At 41.2% G+C, this 21,460-nt stretch overlaps 1 protein-coding gene across 2 annotated transcripts in view; it reads left to right on the top strand.

Annotated features, from left to right (window-relative positions):
* Positions 1-12,317: 12,317 nt before the first annotated feature.
* The window catches only part of bckdhb (branched chain keto acid dehydrogenase E1 subunit beta), a 410,026-nt gene continuing 400,883 nt past the window's right edge, over positions 12,318-21,460 (top strand). For both annotated transcript variants that reach the window (XM_067984924.1, XM_067984923.1), the window contains exons 1-2: positions 12,318-12,496; positions 20,889-20,966. In XM_067984924.1, the coding sequence (XP_067841025.1) occupies positions 12,367-12,496; positions 20,889-20,966 (208 nt within the window). In that variant the 5' untranslated portion in view covers positions 12,318-12,366. The remainder of the gene's footprint in view (positions 12,497-20,888; positions 20,967-21,460) is intronic.

Here is a 21,460-nt window from a genome sequence, read left to right as displayed (position 1 = left end):
AAGGGTTTAGATAAAGTAAATAAAGAGAAACTGTTCTCGTTGGCGGAAGGGTCGAGAACCAGAGGACATAGATTTAAGGTGATTGGCAAAAGATCCAAAGGTGACATGAGGAAAGACTTTTTTATGCAGCGGGTAGTTATGACCTGGAATGCGCTGCTTGAAAGGGTGGTGGAAGCAGATTCAGTCGTGGCTTTCAAAAAGGAATTCGATAAATACTTGAAGGGAAATAATTTGCAGGGCTACGGGGAAAGAGTGGGGGAATGGGACTAACTGGATTGCTCTTACAAAGAGCTGGCATGGGCTCGATGGCCAAATGACCTTCTTTTGTGCTGTAATCATTCAATGATTCTATGATTCTCTGATAATCAGACAAAAATGGATGCCGAGCCCAACAGGGAGATATTAGAGAAAGTGACCAAAAGCCTAGTCAGAGGTGGGTTTTAAGGGGAGTCTTAAAGGAGGAGAGAGTGGTGGAGAGGCAGAAGGTTTATAAAGTGAATTCCAAAGCATTGGGCCTGGAGAACTGAAGGCACAGTTACCAGTGGTGGGGCGAAAGGAGGGGAGATGCTCAAGAGGCCAGTTGGAGAAATAGAGACATCATGGAGGGGTTATAGAGCTGGGGAATGTTACAGAGATAGAGAGGAGCAGGGATATGAAGGGATTTAAACGCAAGCTTAGAAGAGGGAAGGTACACAGATGGTTTAGATTTAACTGCTTTGCGCAGAAAATGGTGAACACATGGACTGCTCAAGGAGACAGTGGTCATAGATAGTTTGGAAAAACTCATGGGAGAATTAGATATTTGAGAGAATGGGTGATTGAGAAGTACTTGTTTTTGGGGCTGACCAGATCACTGGGGTCCTTTCTTGTTGAGGACTTTCCTATGTTTTGAAGATGTTTTAACAGATAACCAATGCCCCTTTAAATAAAATCAGTAGCTAAATTATAGAATCATAGAATCTTACAGCACAGAAGGAGGCCATTCGGCCCATCGTGCCTGTGCTGGCTCTTTTAAAGAGCTGTCCAATTTAGTCCCACAATCCCAGCTTTTTTCCCATAACCCTGCAAATTAGTCCTCTTCAAGTACATGTCCAATTCCATTTTGAACATTCCTGTGGAATCTGCTTCCATCACCCTTTCAGATAGTGCATTCCAGAACTTAACAACCCTCTGTGTGAAAAATTTCCCCTCTAGTTCTTTGGCCAATTATTTTAAAACTATGACCTCTGGTTACCCACCCACATGTCAGAGGAAACCGTTTCTCCCTGTTTGCTCTATCAAAACCCCATATAATTTTGATTACCTCTATTAGGTCTCCCATTAACTTTCTCAGCTCTAAGGAGAATAATCCCAGCTTCTCCTGACGATCCGGATTCTTTCCCCTCAGTCTGGTTCAGTAATAACTGAAGTCGACTACATTTTAAAGTCCAACACATCTTTAATAGCAGGGTTCTTAGTCTGCAGCATTGATTTGGACTCCTGATAGAGTCCCTCTATGCTGGCAGAGCAAGAACAAAAACATACAGAAGTCCACACGTTTTTATACAAATCAATAGGGTTGGAACATACTTAACGAGGGTCAACACCAATCATAAGCCGGGCATAGGTTGCCATGCGAGGTTACATTATTTCCGGCCAATCATAAATAATCATGTGCTGATCATGCTGCTGTTAGACATCAAAGGGGATAACTTCCTCACTTTCCAACTTAGAATGTTCTTCCCTGTCCCTTCTGTTCCTTATCTCCCAACCTGGAATGTCTTTCAACTTTGGCTAAGCTCGTTCCCTATATTGATCTGCCATAAACATGGAGACATTCAGACCAGTCCTTGACTCACATCAAAGACCTATCATTGATAAGACAATGCAGGCCTGCTGACTAAGCAAACATATGGCCCAGCAGGAGGGCCAGGCCACTTGTACCAATCTCAGTTACTAACTAATTAACCCTTTCTAACCATTTTGCATTCTGCTTCTTTGCCACGTAGACATTTTAATATTTTACCGAAAACTGACCACGTAGGGATTCTCATTCCCCACTTTTATCATTTCATGATAACCAATTATTACGGTGCTCACTGGTTCTGCAGGTTCTGCAGCGCAGCAACATTCAAGTAAGCAATAAACTATAAGAATTATAACAATGAATATGACTAGCCCTTGAACTAGAAAAGTCCCAATAGAACACAGACATGTTTCATCAATACGCCTTTGTACTCTTATCTGTTCTCAGGAACAGACTCCTTCTAAACATCTCTCAAGTAGGCTGCGAATGTCCTTGGTCAGCTAAACCTATTCATGTTAATTTGAAAAGGCTAACATAGTCAAATATCCCATGGTGCTTTATATTTTGTTTCCAGCCTAACTAGACTGAATGGTACCTTTCAGACCATTTTACACCTGTGAATTGGTGCCCTCCCCATTATATCCCTTAATCCAAATTCTCCCTACAATATCCCGTTAGATGCTGTACCTCATCTTAACCAGGTTCCCTTCGTGTTGGCCACCAGTCCGGGTGGAAGAGAGGCAGAGCATCTGATAATCCTATCAAACTATAATTGTCTTCCCTTTTACATGCACCTTACCCCAGCGGGTGCTACTCCCAGTACCATTAAGATGTGTTCTTAGTTGAAACCACAGAGACAATGGGGACATTCTCACCCAGGCTCTGTTTTACTATCTTTGCCAAACCCTTCATCCTCTACTTACATTTATTACATGCAATGAAAATCAAGAAGCACATTACAACAAACTGCACTACGACTAATACATATGAAATTAATCTAATCCAAGGATGGATCTGTACATTCAGTCCCAAATTCCAGAGGTCATTTCACCAGGTGGTGACTTTAATTTGGTCAATGTCATGCTTAATGTTGTTATTGTCCTGTTGTAGGTTATAATAAACCTTCTGGGAGAGGCGTATCTCCATTCGCAATGCTTCCAAGTATTTAGGCAACAGGGGTGTCAGATACCCAAATGTGTCCTGATATGCTTTTAAGTCCTTTCTGACATTCTCAGAAACTTGTAAGGTGGTGAGGTTATGCTGATGTATCTCGACCAGTTCCTCGGGTCCAATCCGAACCAGGACTTCAGAAATGGAGTAGAATTCTGGACTTAAAATATCACAAGTTAGATTGGCATATTTAAACGTTTTCAAATTAGTTGTAACACAGTATTCGCCCTCTCCGGCATATACCACTTAAGTGGGTTTTAGATCTGCCTCTCGGCCCTCCATGGTACAGTTAATATCCCGATTGGTACTGGTATTATTAAACCCACACTGTGCTTCTAGGCTGTGTCCAACACTATGTGGACACACAGTGACAGCATGTCTAGTAACACATCCCTTTAATTTTGTTCCAGCCAATCAGCTTAAATCTACGTCCTCTAGTTCTTGAACCCTCTGCTCGGGGAAACAGGTACTTCCTGTCTACTTTATCTGGGCCCCTCATAATCTTGTAATTTTGTATCCATCGTGCGGATATCTTCTAAATATTGTTTCTCCCAATTTTATTGTTAACTGATGGGAACCTAACCCTGACTTTTGGAAATCCACATTACTGTGTCCCTCTTTACTTTAATTTCAGTCCTTTTGATTGATACCAGTGTTTCCTGACTGTTTCATTAATTAGTTGGTTTCTCTATGGACCATGTGTCAGTGCCTTATTTAAAAGGATTTCTCACTCGCCTGGACCACATTAACCATTTTCCTGTTGTGCTGTTGTCAAGTAACTGAGCCTGTCTGAGACTCATTCTTCAATGTATCTTCTTCATGTATCTCCGCATACTAGCAGCATCTCATAGGAATGAGCTTAGTGTTCTTGAATATTAACTTTCTGCTGGCCAGTCTCTTCTTCCTCATGGTATTTCCGAACATTTTCCATGGCACACATCATATGTCCTGTAGGATTCAGTCCTGTAAAAGCAACTGGTTTGTTTAAAGAGTGGTTGCAATAGCTCACCAGGCCATAGGCCTTTGTAATCATGTTCTTCATCCTGGTCTCCATTTCAGATGATGGCAACATACATTTGTATCTTTTATGTCCACTGTAGCCATTCTTAGGTTTTCAGGTTATCTTATCAAAAATATCAGGGGTGTCTAGAGTGCTTATCTCCCCCTGCATGGTCCCGATGTCAGGGTAGTGGCCAGGCTTTCGAGTGTAGTTTTCTCATTATTCATTATAGGCAAGGACACAAATATCTCCACGAGAAAGCTATCAATTTACTATTCTCAACTACACTTTCCTGACTTCCACTAGATTGTATATTTATGCCAGATTGATTTTTTTATCATGCCCAATTCAATGACTTTAGAGAAATTCCCATATCTCCCCACCTCGAGCATTCTGTCTCGGAAGACAACAAATAGGTTAAAACAAAACAAATCAAAATGTTTTCAAAAGAAGAGAATCAGGTTGATATCACCACGCTGTGACATTTGGTATCCGCTGATGTCTGCAGCTAAAGTCTTAAATCTTTAACACCACTGGATCGTTTCCTGCACCAAATTTCTCCAGCAAAGGTTGCACCGTAACTTTGTAACTACTCTTGGTAATCCTGCACCATCAACACTCACGTGGTCCCAAAAAAAAACCAGGGTCACCTGTTTTAAAAGAAACACAGAAAATCCATTGCAGCTCTTCTTGAGAGCCCAAGTGATTAATTTGTCAAATCTTCATTTATTATTTATCAATCCAAAGGAATAATCCCTATACCCAAAACAAATTCAGAAAACAAAACAGGAGAGAGAAATTGCCTAGTTCCATTCTCGCTCTCTCTCTGAAGCACGCAGCCTGTCTGAAATAAACACTGTCTCTCCCACATACAGATGTACGCAGGGCTGCAGACTGGAATTTCTAACTCCAAGTCCTAATCTCTGTGTTTTCAAGATGTAACCACATTAAGCAGATATCATTAGCAGCCGCCTACTAAGATACGTTATATTCCTCTTTTATTAATTTATTAATGGTTTGGGCATGTGTTTCTAGCACTGTAGCTATCCTTTGCAAATATATGGTCAGCATTTGATCCTCAGACAATTCCTTATCTGTATTTTCATTTATCTTTTAATATATCTTTAATGCGAGACCCTAAATCTCTGACCTTTTGATCTAATGTTGTCAAATCAATGGTGTTAACAACTGAGGCAAAGGCAGTTGCGATATCACTTATCACAGATCTTTACGTCTCCATATTTGCCTATCTCTTTTTACGATGTCCACCTCCATTCCATGTCTCTCTTTGTTTTAACACTTGAGTTAGGAGGTGTTGATCTAATTGTTGAGTTTTCTTAGCAGTCTCAATGCGAGTTATATAATTTGTCAGGGAAGGTCTCCCCTCTTTGGTCAGATCTTGTCTTCTACTATTAATTTCAAATAAAATTGAATAGCCCCAGAACTTGTCAAAACTTCCTTATCATACTGTGGCAGGGTAAAACTGATAGGTGTTTAGTACCCTGTGTCAGTACATAGCTCAAGTGATGGACTTCCAATTGTCTAACCTATGCTTCCTTTTCATATGATTTGTTTTACATTCCTTTCTTATCAATTTTTCACTGTAGCGTGAAAACTTATATCTCAGTCAATTGTAGCCTTTGGCATTTCCGAGTGATTGGGACAATTTTACCAATATAACCGATACCAATTATTACCTCATGTTCACCTGTGTAATGGTTAGCCTCAGACAGTTCTCAACCGACTGGGTCATTTCTATCTGTTTGAACTGGTCTTGGCATGACAGTCTGGCTTCTTGGGATGGAAGGGGTTAATATTAACTTGCTCTTGTGGTAGGAGTAACTTGATCCTTCTCCCTTTTGAGATTAAGTTCCCACCTTCAAAATTTCACTTCACACAGGTTTGACTGATTTTTTTACTTCTCACATTTGTGGATTGCTTTATACTATATTTTTGCACACTATTTTTTCACATACTTTTAATGGATGTGATTATAATCAACGCTCCGAGCTGTTCCAGCTTTCCGACTTTTCCTATCACAATGATCCTGATAGTTTTTTAATGTATCCCGTTAATTTTTAACCTCTTTTTAAACCACAGCCAATCACAAAATAAACATTCAAAATGCCAATTTTTTAAGATCCCATGTCTGGAATTTAACATGCCCACACTTTATAAGAACCAGAATTTAATAGGTCACTTAACCTCAATAACTCCAATTTTAATTCGGCAGTATCAGAATTAAACACACGACAAGACAGATACATTACACAAAGGAAGAAAACACACAAGACACAGTAAGAAGGGGGCGTGGCCCACAACACCAACAAAAAAACACTGATCAAGTCAGGCTTTTTAAAGGGACAGTACACTTAAACAACACAACCTTTCTTTTTCGGGTCTCTGTCTTTTAAACATTTGTCTAGTCACTTAATTCTATCCATTTTTTTTACAGTACTGTCTCCATAAAGCAATTAGTTCTTTGGCTGAGGTACCTCTGTTATTTTCCAAATTAATTCCTGAGCCTTTTTTCGGCATCTAAGTTTTATCAATAGTTCCTGTTTATAGCCAATCATCAGGAACTTAAACCCTGACTACCCTCAGTGATATTAACCACTGACCTACCGCTTACACGTTATTCCCTCAGTGATATTCGACCACTGACCTCTTCCTGCTATTTCTGTGTATTCGCCAGACTGACCTGAATCTTGTAAGGACGCCACGCGAGTGTTAGCGATCGGACGATTCGTCGTCAGACTGACGGATTGGAGGAAAACCGACATAGTAAATTAAGACTACTTACATCGGGGCGCCATTTCCTTCCTCCGTGTCTGAGACAATCCGCCTCTTACTCCGCGAACTCTCTGTGAACAACCGTTAAGATCCCACCGCTGCCACCAAATGACGATCCGGATTCTTTCCCCTCAGTCTGGTTCAGTAATAACTGAAGTCGACTACATTTTAAAGTCCAACACATCTTTAATAGCAGGGTTCTTAGTCTGCAGCATTGATTTGGACTCCTGATAGAGTCCCTCTATGCTGGCAGAGCAAGAACAAAAACATACAGAAGTCCACACGTTTTTATACAAATCAATAGGGTTGGAACATACTTAACGAGGGTCAACACCAATCATAAGCCGGGCATAGGTTGCCATGCGAGGTTACATTATTTCCGGCCAATCATAAATAATCATGTGCTGATCATGCTGCTGTTAGACATCAAAGGGGATAACTTCCTCACTTTCCAACTTAGAATGTTCTTCCCTGTCCCTTCTGTTCCTTATCTCCCAACCTGGAATGTCTTTCAACTTTGGCTAAGCTCGTTCCCTATATTGATCTGCCATAAACATGGAGACATTCAGACCAGTCCTTGACTCACATCAAAGACCTATCATTGATAAGACAATGCAGGCCTGCTGACTAAGCAAACATATGGCCCAGCAGGAGGGCCAGGCCACTTGTACCAATCTCAGTTACTAACTAATTAACCCTTTCTAACCATTTTGCATTCTGCTTCTTTGCCACGTAGACATTTTAATATTTTACCGAAAACTGACCACGTAGGGATTCTCACTCCAAACTCTCCACATAACTGAAGTCCTTCATCCCTGGTATAATCCTGGTAAACCTCCTCTGTACCCTCTCCAAGGCCTTGATATCCTTCCTAAAGTTTGGTGCCCAGAATTGTACACAATACTCCAGCTGAGGCCTAACAAGTGTGATTTGTAAAGGTTTAGCATGACTCCCTTGTTTTTGTATTCAATGCCCCTATTTACAAAGCCGAGTATCCCATACGCTTTCTTAACCGCCTTATCAACTTGGCCTGCCACCGTCAAAGACGTGTGAATATGCAACCCCAGGTCCCTCTGCTCTTGCACCCCCTCAAAATAGTAGCATTTAGATTATACTGCCTCTTCATGATGTTCCTCCCGAAGTGCATCACTTAATACTTATCCAAATTAAATTGCACCTGCCATATTTCTGCCCATTTCACCAGTTTGTCTATGTTCTCCTGAAGTCTGCTACTATCCTCCTCACTATTTACTATGTTGCCAAGTTTTGTATCAGGGAATTGTAGGATTCTGTTCATCTAATAATTTCCTTAGTAATTTAATTTTTTTGTACTTATGAATATTTGTAAAAGGATGCTGATAATTTTAAAAATGACCAAAGCTTCAGGAGCAAGATTCTACATCATTATAACTCTTAAAAGGAAAGGAACTCCTGAGATGCAGTACAAATATCAGGTACAGCTACAGTTAGTTATTTTGTATAAATGCTGAGAGTACGATGGGAATTGCATCTTACACACAGCATTTTTTTCTCAAGAATAAAATGCTTTCTCCGATAGCCACTTTTGGACTGAACTGATCGAAGCATGCGCAGTGCATGCTCTGACCGATATCAGGTTGTGGCCCGGCTGAAGAGGAGCCCAGCAGTAAGTACTTTCTGTATGTACAAAGGGACATCTGACAGGTGGATTATGTCACCCAGTGGCCATTTCTTGTACTGTCCATGATCAAGGGACTAAATGCATACATTCTCATTCTACTCCTGAATATGCCAGAAAATCCAAATGCCCTTGCATTTTATAGGAAAGGATTTGAAAAATAACTCTAATTGCAGGAGAGAATGTTAATCAGACTCTTTATTTTATGGTTAAACACCAGCAGAAATGGGATGGTAGTGTCCTGAAAATGGTGCGGAATGACCTGCCACCGGTTCCCGCCATCGCTGTGGCCGCAGCAATGTTCCCCTGAGCTTACTGCTGGGTGGCCAGACCGGCCCCTTGAGTTAGGCGGTAAGCCCATTTAAAATCAAAATTGGGGTCCTGTAAAGTATATAGGACTCCTATAGCCACTTTTGGACTGAACTGATCGAAGCATGCGCAGTGCACGCTCTGACCAATATCAGGTGGTGGCCCGGCCGAAGAGGAGCCCAGCAGTAAGTACGTCTTTATTTTGGAGGGGCTGGGAGGAGCAGAAGTGCTTGATATTGTGGCGGTGATGAGGAATACAAGTCTGAGATGGTCTTGCTAGTAACTGAGACCACAGGAGTAGAAAGGCCATGGGAGAAGGTGAGGTCAAGGAATGGCCATATGAGTAGGAGATTTATATGGAGGGAGAGGTTTAGGGAGGACAGGAGAACTGTAAATTCAAATGAGAGAGGGGTGGAACATGGTGAGGTGCTTGAATAAGGAGAATGTGCCAAAAGAGTTGGGGTTTGATAAGGTCCATGCTGCCACTGCAGTGGTTTATGCAGGGCAAATGGTGGAAAGTAAGACCGAGTGGGGGTGGCTTTGGTAAGGGGCAAATATTTTCATATTAAGAATAAAATAAATCCTGTAATCTGGACACCTCATAACTCTGTCACTTTGGAATGGCCAAAATTCTTAATTGCCTCCATAAACATCAGAGAAAACATGAAGAACAATTCTTAAAAAATGCATTTCTATTTAACTCTGGGGTAGAATTCTCTGGTATATTCAAGGCTGCGATAGATAGATTTTTGGACTCTAAGGGAATCAAGGTGGGAAAGTGGAGTTGAGGCCACAGATGAGCCATGATCTTATTGAATGGTGGAGGAGGCTCGAAGAACTGTATGATCTATTCCTGCTCCTATTTCTTACGTTTTTATGTTCGAAACAACCCAATTCCGATACAGCACATGTCCAAGCTTATCAAACAAATAACATACAGCTTACATTAGCGGATGCTAAAATGTGACCAGAGCTATTTACTCTCAGTTGGAATGAGACTTACTCATTTTGGTTCAAAAAATGATATTTTTTTGCAGTGTCTCAGCCTTAAAAATAAATACAAACTTATTAAAATGAATTTGTCTCACTCTTTTTAATCATAAATCGCACTTCTAACATTTTCCTAATCTTGACCTTTTTCCAAGTCCAACAAAGATGTGAGTTGGACAATAGTGCCAGGGGTATGGCTTAGGAAAAAGATTTGAATTTTATTATGGCAAATTATTTCTATGTTAACTAACACAGAAGTTGCATTAATTTCAGTGCAGCCTCTCTTTCTGTCCTAGAACCATAGAAAAGATACAGCACAGAAGGGGGCCGTTATTAGTCTCCACTTGGAGAAGCAAGGATTAATCAGGGATAGTCAACATGGCTTTGTCAAGGGAAGATCATGTCTGACTAATTTGATTGAATTTTTTGAGGGGGTGACTAGGCGTGTGGATGAGGGTAACGCAGTGGATGTGGTGTACATGGATTTCAGTAAGGCCTTCGATAAAGTCCCCCACAGGAGACTGGTCAAGAAGGTACGAGCCCATGGAATCCAGGGTGCCTTGGCACTTTGGATACAAAACTGGCTTAGTGGCAGAAGGCAGAGGGTGATGGTCGAAGGTTGTTTTTGTGACTGGAAGCCTGTGGCCAGTGGGGTACCACAGGGATCGGTGCTGGGTCCCTTGCTGTTTGTGGTCTACATTAATGACTTGGATATGAATGTAAAAGGTATGATCAGTAAGTTCGCTGATGATACACTATAATAGTTACACACTGATACTTTCATTGGGTGTTATACTGTGATACTGTTACAGTTTGATTTTTTAAATTGATGTTACACTATAATAGTTACACACTGATACTTTCATTGGGTGTTATACTGTGGTACTGTTACAGTTTGATTTTTTTTCATTGATGTTACACTATAATAGTTACACACTGATACTTTCATTGGGTGTTATACTGTGATACTGTTACAGTTTGATTTTTTTAATTGATGTTACACTATAATAGTTACACACTGATACTTTCATTGGGTGTTATACTGTGGTACTGTTACAGTTTGATTTTTTTTCATTGATGTTACACTATAATAGTTACACACTGATACTTTCATTGGGTATTATACTGTAATACTGTTACAGTTTGATTTTCTTCATTGATGTTACACTATAATAGTTACACACTGATACTTTCATTGGGTGTTATACTGTGATACTGTTACAGTTTGATTTTTTTTCATTGATGTTACACTATAATAGTTACACACTGATACTTTCATTGGGTATTATACTGTAATACTGTTACAGTTTGATTTTTTTCATTGATGTTACACTATAATAGTTACACACTGATACTTTCATTGGGTGTTATACTGTGGTACTGTTACAGTTTGATTTTTTTTCATTGATGTTACACTATAATAGTTACACACTGATACTTTCATTGGGTATTATACTGTAATACTGTTACAGTTTGATTTTTTTCATTGATGTTACACTATAATAGTTACACACTGATACTTTCATTGGGTGTTATACTGTGGTACTGTTACAGTTTGATTTTTTTTCATTGATGTTACACTATAATAGTTACACACTGATACTTTCATTGGGTATTATACTGTAATACTGTTACAGTTTGATTTTTTTCATTGATGTTACACTATAATAGTTACACACTGATACTTTCATTGGGTATTATACTGTAATACTGTTACAGTTTGATTTTTTTCATTGATGTTACACTATAATAGTTACACACTGATACTTTCATTGGGTATTATACTGTAATACTGTTACAGTTTGATTTTTTTCATTGATGTTACACTATAATAGTTGCACACTGATACTTTCATTGGGTGTTATACTGTGGTACTGTTACAGTTTGATTTTTTTTCATTGATGTTACACTATAATAGTTACACACTGATACTTTCATTGGGTGTTATACTGTGGTACTGTTACAGTTTGATTTTTTTTCATTGATGTTACACTATAATAGTTACACACTGATACTTTCATTGGGTGTTATACTGTAATACTGTTACAGTTTGATTTTTTTTCATTGATGTTACACTCACACTATGATACTGTTCCACACTGATACTTTGGGTGTTGCACTGTTGACATTGTAAAAGAATACCATGAGCTTGAAGACTCAGCCAAGAGTTGAAGACACAATTTCACAGGGGACTCAGGGCTACTTCTGGTTCCAGCAGCTTCGGTTTGTCAGAACCGTTCATTTATTCTTAAAGGAAATAATAGGTCCAGTATGTTAAATCTGAATTTTTGTAAACAATTTTACAACACCAAGTTATAGTCCAGCAATTTTATTTTAACTTCACAAGCTTTCGGAGGCTTCCTCCTTCCTCAGGTAAATGTTAAATCTGAAGGCAGTGGTTCAGATGTCACCCTGTTCCATCAAACTGGCATCACAACACGTGACTCTCACACCCCCCCCCCCCCCCCCCGGTTAGAACTACAGCGACCAGAACGCACCGCGGCACCCACTTGGCTTTTTTTGCGGCAGCCTGGGTTGGTGGCGCGCGCGGTGATGACGACGGAGGAGCCGCAGCCAATGGGCGCGCGGTGAGTTGAGTCTCTCCCCCCCCCGGGTCTGTTTGCCCGCTGCCTGGTGACGCGCGGTAAACGGGGGTGGAACATGGCGGCGGTGGCGAGGCTGTTGTCGCGAGGAGCGGTTGTCCGGAGCCGCGCGAGGCTGGCGCGAGCGGCAGCCCAACGGTCGGTGGCGCATTTCACCTTCGTGTCGGACCCTGACCCCGCGCAGTATGGTGAGAGCCTGAGCCCGGGGGGGAAGGGGGAAAAGGGGGGGGGGGTTTGTGTTTGTGTCAAGAGAACACGTCCTCTGGGGCGGGGATCAGAAGGACATTACTCCTGACCCTCCCGTGGTGATTGCATCGAATCAACAACATGGTTATAGGGCTCCGGTTTCAACATTGGCGAGACGGCGCTGCAAAGGAAAGGACCTTTAAAGGTGAAGCACATTCAATGCAAACTGCTGCTCTCGCTGGTTTAAACCCCCCCCATTAACAGTATTGATCTGTCCAGGTGTCCTCCCCTCTACCCCAAGTCTGTGGCTGTTTGAACAGACCGCGTGTATGATGATTATACTGTGATAGCTGGGAATGAACTTGCATTTATATAGCGACCTTCACATCCCAAGGCGCTGCACAGCCAATGAAGCACTTTCGAAGTGTGGTTCAAAAGTGCTTCGTCGGCTGTGCAGCGCCTTGGGACACGAAGGTTGCTACGTTCCCCACCACTTGCACCGCCTCCACTTATCCTGGATATCTGCCTATATCAGGCAAAATGGTGCTGACCGTTTGTTATTACCATTGGCGTCAAATACAAAAGATGCTGCTTAAACTGTATTTAGCGAGTTGGCTATTTCGGGCAGTTCAAGCTGCTGTTCGGGTTCACCTGCCGTTTGCCTTGCAGCACTGTTTTGCTGTGCATCGGTAAAAAAGGAATCCATTTGCATCATTAGCGAACTCGAGACTTTCAGACTAACTGCTCAGCAGATATATTTACTTCTTTAAATCACTCCCTTATTAACTGTTAATTTCTGAGATATTCACAAACTTAAACATTTACCTTAAGCATTCACTTCCTCCACCACCGACCGGCGCACTGTGGCTGCAGTGTGTACCATCTACAAGATGCACTGCAGCAACTCGCCAAGGCTTCTTCGACAGCACCTCCCAAACCCGCGACCTCTACTGCCTAGAAGGACAAGGGCAGCAGGCACATGGGAACAACACCACCTGCATGTTCCCCTCCAAGTCTCACCATCCTGATTTGGAAATATATCGCCGTTTCTTCATCGTTGCTGGGTCAAAATCCTGAAACTCCCTTCCTAACAGCACTGTTGGAGAACCTTCACCACACGGACTGCAGCGGTTCAAGAAGGTGGCTCAACACCACCTTCTCAAGGGCGATTAGGGATGGGCAATAAATGCTGGCCTTGCCAGCGATGCCCACATCCCATGAATGAATTAAAAAAAAAGTAGTTCAAGTCAAAGTTGCTTACACGTGTCATGATAATCTCTGCTAGCTCTTAGAGCCTGGCAATATTCAGTACGCTTATTAAAAGCATTATTTTGGGAACTTACCTTAAAATCTGTCAAATGTTATACTGGCCATCGCATATAGCGGGCAAATCGTTTTCACATGAACGTGCCCACTATAAGCAATGGGGACTGTACATAAATATTTGTTGTTGTAATGTTAGGAAATGCAGCAGCCAATTTACTTAGTGCAAAGTCCCACAAACAGTAATGGGCAATAATGTTTTTGGTGTTGTTGATTGAAGCACAAATGGTGGCTCAATACATCAGGAGGACTCCCCTGCTCTTCTTTGAATAGTGCCATGGAATCTTTTATGTTCACCTGAGAGGGCAGACAAGGCCTTGGTTTAACATCTCATCCAAAAAACGCCAACTCTGATAGTGCAGCACTCCCTCAGTGAAGTGCCAGTCTAGATTCTGTATTAAAGTCTCTGGAGTGGGCTTTGAACCCACAGCCTCCTGATTCAGAGGGAAGAGTGCTATCACTGAGCCAAGGCTAACACCTGACATCAGGACCGGGTTACCTTGTTCTGATCAAAGCCAGCATTTTGGCTGATGCTGTATGTTGAAATGAACAACTTGAGATGTATGCAAATTAATGAGAATATGGATTTAAACTTTGTTGTGGCCCCAAGGCTCCTTAGTATACCTATGTGACCCATGAGGACAAAAAGCTTGCGCATCCCTCTCCTAGAGTATTACCCCCAAACTCTACGTTCCTCTGACTGTAGGAACATAGGAACAGGAGTAGGCCATTCAGCCCCTCGTGCCTGCTCCGCCATTTGATAAGATCATGGCTGATCTGTGATCTAACTCCATATATCTGCCTTTGGCCTGTATCCCTTAATACCTTTGGTTGCCAAAAAGCTATCTATCTCAGATTTAAATTTAGCAATTGAGCTCGTATCAATTGCCATTTGTGGAAGAGAGTTCCAAACTTCTACCACCCTTTGTGTGTAGAAATGTTTTCTAATCTCGCTCCTGAAAAGTCTGGCTCTAATTTTTAGACTGTGCCCCCTACTCCTAGAATCCCCAACCAGCGGAAATAGTTTCTCTCTATCCGCCCTATCTGTTCCCCTTAATATCTTATAAACTTCGATCAGATCACCCCTTAACCTTTGAAACTCCAGAGAATACAACCCCAATTTCTCGGCCTTTTGGCTAAGATCAAGTGGTCAAGTGGGGGAAGGCAACCATTTGGAGCCTTCCTGCCATTGTATGCCGGGGGGATGCAGTCAGGGAGAAATCCCCTCGGGCAGAGTGTAGAGCTTTGGCTTGTAGAGCTTTGGCTTGATGTAATGTCACTGCAAGGAATCTGGAATGAATCTGTAAGGCAATAAGGCACCCCAGAGTGTCAGAAAAAAAAAAAAAAAATTCTATGCCAAGTGCAGGCAATTGGGACTAGCTTAGTGGTATAAACTGGGCGACATGGACATGTTGGGCCGAAGGGCCTGTTTCCATGTTGTAACTTCTATGATTCTAATTTGTGTAATCTGTCCTCGTAACTTAACCCTTGAAGTCCGGGTATCATTCTAGTAAACCACTGCACCCCCTCCAAGGCCAATATGTCCTTCCGAAGGTGCGGTGCCCAGAACTGCTCACAGTACTCCAGGTGCGGTCTAACCAGGGTTTTGTGTAGCTGCAGCATAACTTCTGCCCCCTTGTACTCTAGTCCTCGAGATATAAAGGCCAGCATTCCATTAGCTTTATTGATTATTTTCTGCATCTGTTCATGACACTTCAATGATCTATGTACCTGAACCCCTAAGTCCCTTTGGACATCTGCTGTTTTTAATTTTTTACCATTTAGAAAGTACCCTGTTCTATCCTTTTTTGGTCCAAAGTGGATGACCTCACATTTGCCTACATTGAATTCCATTTGCCACAGTTTTGCCCATTCACCTAATCTATCAATATCCCTTTGTAATTTTATGTTTTCATCTACACTGCTTACAATGCCACCGATCTTTGTGTCATCGGCAAACTTAGATATGAGACTTTGTATGCCGTCATCTAAATCGTTAATAAATATTGTGAATAATTGAGGCCCCAAGACAGATCCCTGCGGGACTCCACTGGTCACATCCTGCCAATGTGAGTACTTAGCCATTATCCCTACTCTCTGTCGCCTTTCGCTCAGTCAACTTCCCAACCAAGTCCGTACTTTTCCCTCTATTCCATGGGCTTCTATCTTAGCTAACAGTCTCTTATGTGGGACTTTATCAAATGCCTTCTGAAAGTCCATATAAATAACATCCATTGATATTCCCCTGTCCGCTACTTTAGTCACCTCTTCAAAAAATTCAATCAGGTTTGTCAGGCACGACCTACCTTTCACAAATCCATGCTGGCTCTCTCTGATTAACTGAAAATTCTCGAGGTGTTCAGTCATCCTATCCTTAATTATTGACTCCAGCATTTTCCCCACTACAGATGTTAGGCTAACTGGTCTATAATTCCGGTTTCCCTCTCCTTTCTTAAAAAGCAGAGTGACGTGCAATTTTCCAATCTAGAGAGACAGTTCCTGAATCTAGAGAGACAGTTCCTGAATCTAGAGAGACAGTTCCTGAATCTAGAGAGACAGTTCCTGAATCTAGAGAGACAGTTCCTGAATCTAGAGAGACAGTTCCTGAATCTAGAGAGACAGTTCCTGAATCTAGAGAGACAGTTCCTGAATCTAGAGAGACAGTTCCTGAATCTAGAGAGACAGTTCCTGAATCTAGAGAGACAGTTCCTGAATCTAGAGAGACAGTTCCTGAATCTAGAGAGACAGTTCCTGAATCTAGAGAGACAGTTCCTGAATCTAGAGAGACAGTTCCTGAATCTAGAGAGACAGTTCCTGAATCTAGAGAGACAGTTCCTGAATCTAGAGAGACAGTTCCTGAATCTAGAGAGACAGTTCCTGAATCTAGAGAGACAGTTCCTGAATCTAGAGAGACAGTTCCTGAATCTAGAGAGACAGTTCCTGAATCTAGAGAGACAGTTCCTGAATCTAGAGAGACAGTTCCTGAATCTAGAGAGACAGTTCCTGAATCTAGAGAGACAGTTCCTGAATCTAGAGAGACAGTTCCTGAATCTAGAGAGACAGTTCCTGAATCTAGAGAGACAGTTCCTGAATCTAGAGAGACAGTTCCTGAATCTAGAGAGACAGTTCCTGAATCTAGAGAGACAGTTCCTGAATCTAGAGAGACAGTTCCTGAATCTAGAGAGACAGTTCCTGAATCTAGAGAGACAGTTCCTGAATCTAGAGAGACAGTTCCTGAATCTAGAGAGACAGTTCCTGAATCTAGAGAGACAGTTCCTGAATCTAGAGAGACAGTTCCTGAATCTAGAGAGACAGTTCCTGAATCTAGAGAGACAGTTCCTGAATCTAGAGAGACAGTTCCTGAATCTAGAGAGACAGTTCCTGAATCTAGAGAGACAGTTCCTGAATCTAGAGAGACAGTTCCTGAATCTAGAGAGACAGTTCCTGAATCTAGAGAGACAGTTCCTGAATCTAGAGAGACAGTTCCTGAATCTAGAGAGACAGTTCCTGAATCTAGAGAGACAGTTCCTGAATCTAGAGAGACAGTTCCTGAATCTAGAGAGACAGTTCCTGAATCTAGAGAGACAGTTCCTGAATCTAGAGAGACAGTTCCTGAATCTAGAGAGACTTGAAAGATTATAAGGAATCTTACAACACCAGGTTATAGTCCAACAGTTTTATTTGAAAATCACAAGCTTTCGGAGGCTTTCTCCTTCGTCAGGTGACACAGGATGTGACTAGTGGAGTCCTGCAGGGATCTGTCTTGGGGCCTCAATTATTCACAATATTTATTAACAATTTAGATGAAGGCATAGAAAGTCTCATATCTAAGTTTGCCGATGACACCTGACGAAGGAGAAAGCCTCCGAAAGCTTGTGATTTTCAAATGAAACTGTTGGACTATAACCTGGTGTTGTAAGATTCCTTACATTTGTACACCCCAGTCCATCACCAGCATCTCCACATCTTTGAAAGATTATAGTTAGGGCATCTGCAATGTGCTCACCTACTTCCTTTAAAACCCTGGGATGGAAACCATCTGGTCCTGGGGATTTGTCACTCTTTAGTGCTATTATTTTCTTCATTACTGTTGTTTTACATATGTTAATTTTATTGAGTCCCTGTTCCCGATTCAATATTAGTTTTCTTGGGATTTCCGGCATGCTATCCTCTTTTTCTACGTTAAATACTGACACAAAGTAATTGTTCAACATGTCCGCCATTTCCCCATTGTCAATGACAATATGCCCACTTTCAGTTTTTAAGGGGCCAACACTGCTCCTGACCACCCTCTTTTTCCTAATATAACTATAAAAGTTCTTCGTATTGGTTTTGGTATCCCTTGCAAGTTTCTTTTCATACTCTTTGTAGCTCTTATTATCTGTTTTGTGACCCTTTGTTGATCTTTGTATCTTTCCCATTCGCCAGGATCTGTGCCATTTTTTGCCTTTTTGTATGCCCTTTCCTTATCTTATACTGTCCCTTACCTCTTTAGTTGTCCATGGCTGTTTTTTTTGGCAAGTAGAGCTCTTGCCCCTCAGGGGTATAAACTGATTCTGTATCACGTTAAATGTTTCTTTAACCATTTCCCACTGATCATCAGTCGTTTTACCCATTATCAGATTTGCCCAGTTTACTGTGGACAGTCTCTGTCTCATCCCATTGAAGTCGGCCTTACCCAAGTCAAGAATCGTAGCTACTGATTCACTTTTTTCCCTTTCGCACACTACATTGAACTCGATCATGTTATGATCGCTATTGGATAGATGTAGCCTTGTGTGTATTCCCATCTCCCTTAATTCCATCACTGACGGTGAACCTAGACTTCATGGTCCAGAGTTCCCTCCCTATACCCTTCTACCTCTCCTCCTGCTTCCCCCGCCCCACCATCTCCCCTCCCTTTTTTTTGACCATTTTGACAGTGTATTTATCGTCACAAGCATTGGTGCAAATTGTGGTCCGGCAGTAGGTGAAATATTCCTACCGTGCCAGTAGGTGTGAGCCAAACTTCTTGTTGGCATTATGTAGTACATGAATGTATTGCACCCCCAATTTTATATTCATATTCTACATTATTAGATGCTAGCTTAGATTTGAAAGATTTGTTGGCATTTTCTTCCCAACCATGTATGTGAAGAAGAGAGAAAAGCTGCAGCAATGATTCAGTTCCAGATTTGTGTCTCAGATGTGAGGGAGGTGAGACATACTGTGAAGCACATGGAGAAGTAGACTGGTATTGTGTTCACAATTTGATTTTAGCTGAAGGTTAGATAAAAAGAAAGGTGACCCTGAAATATCTCCAAATCGTTTTTTTTTCTTTTCCCCTTTATATTTCTTCCTCCTCTCCTCCCTCCAGAAGACTTCAATTCTTGCCTGTGTTGAGCATCAGCATGGGATTCAGAATGGCACAACAGTTGATCACATAGCTGTGAATATAGCATGCTCTTTCCTTTTCAATTACATGTTTGATGTCACTGGGAAACTTCGGACCATTGGCCAGTTTTCCTCTTTGTCAAGAGGAAAGCTCTTGGTTGTTTTGGGAAAGATGCTGGTATGTGACAGAGTACTGCCAGGTCGGAGTGATGATGCCCTCCTTGCTGCAAGTGATTGGGCAAAGACCCTCAACCTCCTGGAGTACATTGACCAGTTCTGTGCGAATGCTGATGGTGTGGACCCAATGGCAAATCATGTGGCCAATGACTTCCTTGCCTCTGTCTTCAAAGTCGTAAGCAATCTGAAGCTGGAGCCTGCTAGTAGCTCATCCGCTAAGCAGGCTCCTGTTAAAATAACTGCAAAGGAAGGAAATAAAAATAGAAAAAGCTGGCAATACTCAGCAGGTCAATGTTTCAGGCCTTAAACCCTTCCTCAGGACTAGAAGACATTACAGATCAATAGCATTTAAAAAGGAAAAGGAGTAGGCAAAAGGAAAAAAAAGACCATAAACATCTATGGAGTGCTTGGGTGGAGGACAGGGGTGATGAAATAGCACCCGTGATACTAGCAGGAGATGAAAGGAGGCACAATGAGAGAAATATACAAGACACAGAGTGTATGAATAACTGAAGGGGGATAGTTTGAAAGGGTTTGTGGTTAGTTTTCCTGGTGCCAGTTCACAAATGACCAGATTTATTAAATTCAGTTCCACAAAGTGACATTGTGGGATTTGAAATCAAGATCTCTGGGTTGCTCATCCAGTACGACGACCACTATGCTACATATCTTTATTACAATATAATGTTCCTGTCTTTATAAAGCAGAATATCATCTGACTTAGGGTGAGCAATGCCCCAGGAAATCTGGTGATATCTTAAAAATGGTACATCTGACATGCGCCAGATGTCATATCTTGTTACAGATGTAAAACGATCTTAAAATTCTTGGTGCTTATGTGCTTGAAACTGATGAGCACTTTCCAATCTGCAGAGTTCCCTCACCAAACAACAGTTGAACTCTGAGTGCCCTCTGGCTTTGTTTACTTGTAACAATTAAACTTTTTGGCATTAAAGGGACATACCAGTGGAAACCAGTCCCTGTGATCACCGTTGTATGCCACATTTCATCCCGTTGTTCAAAGTTACCGTTTCATGAAAAATAAATCTGTTCTTTATAGCTTGGTGATTAACAAAGAAAATGTATTAATATTATATATACTGTGATGTCATTCTAGATTTTAAAGTATGTATTAGAAAATCTTTGCATAAAGCAGACATTGCATAAATGAAAATTATGTGACAAGATAGTGACATGATTGTTTTATTCAAGAAAAAAGTTTTATTGACAAATCAAAGATTTTTCACAACAGCTCATTGATTCCACTAATCAGTGACTAGAAAGCAGTTTCAAAAGTGTTAGTTGATTTCTGAAACTACTTAGTAGAAATGCAAGAAAATGAAATGGTTTGTTTAATATTTTATTAGTGTTAGATTTTATGCCTTTGTTTTATAAAAGTTTTTTTAGAATTGGATTCATGAATACAGTAATCAAAGATCATTGTTCAGTGCTGCAAAACAGAAGGCACTTTTCATTGGATGACTTTGTAACAAAAAAGTATGTTGTGTATTTTTTTAAAAGGCCCAACTCAGAAGATGAACCTTTTTCAATCTATCACAAGCGGCTTGGATAATGTTTTGGCAAAAGATCCAACTGCAGGTATGTAACTTCATTTTGTTGACTTTTTTGGGGTTGGGAGGTGGGGTAGGGGGGAGAAAACATGGAAATGGAAGGAAGAAATATTCTTAATGTGCTCTTTCAAGCCTATCCCATGTTCTTTAAATACATTTCTGTGGTTCACTCATTAATAAAATTTTAGCAGTGGTTCTGACATAAATACATGTTCCAGGGAATCATATTTCTGTCCATGAATCTTGGTGACATCTTTGTCTTCCTCCGAAGCGCTCGATGAGGGTGGTATTATAGATAGTTTATTTGCAGCCAAAATGAGACTTAACCCTTTTTGTATGAGGGAAAAACCCCTTTTAATTTTTTTTCCTGCTCTCCCTGTCATGTCACTTTGGGATGTGAATTGGTGGTGTTGGCCACCTTGAAGGCTAGTAGTTAATAGCAAGCAGCAGTCTAACCATAAAGTAAATACAGCAGGAAGCTTCAATTCTATTTTTACAATAAGAATGCAGCCATAATGTTTA

This window comes from Heptranchias perlo, chromosome 5 (assembly GCF_035084215.1).
Source record: "Heptranchias perlo isolate sHepPer1 chromosome 5, sHepPer1.hap1, whole genome shotgun sequence".
NCBI lineage: Eukaryota > Metazoa > Chordata > Chondrichthyes > Hexanchiformes > Hexanchidae > Heptranchias > Heptranchias perlo.
This window is presented reverse-complemented; position numbering and strand designations above follow the sequence as displayed.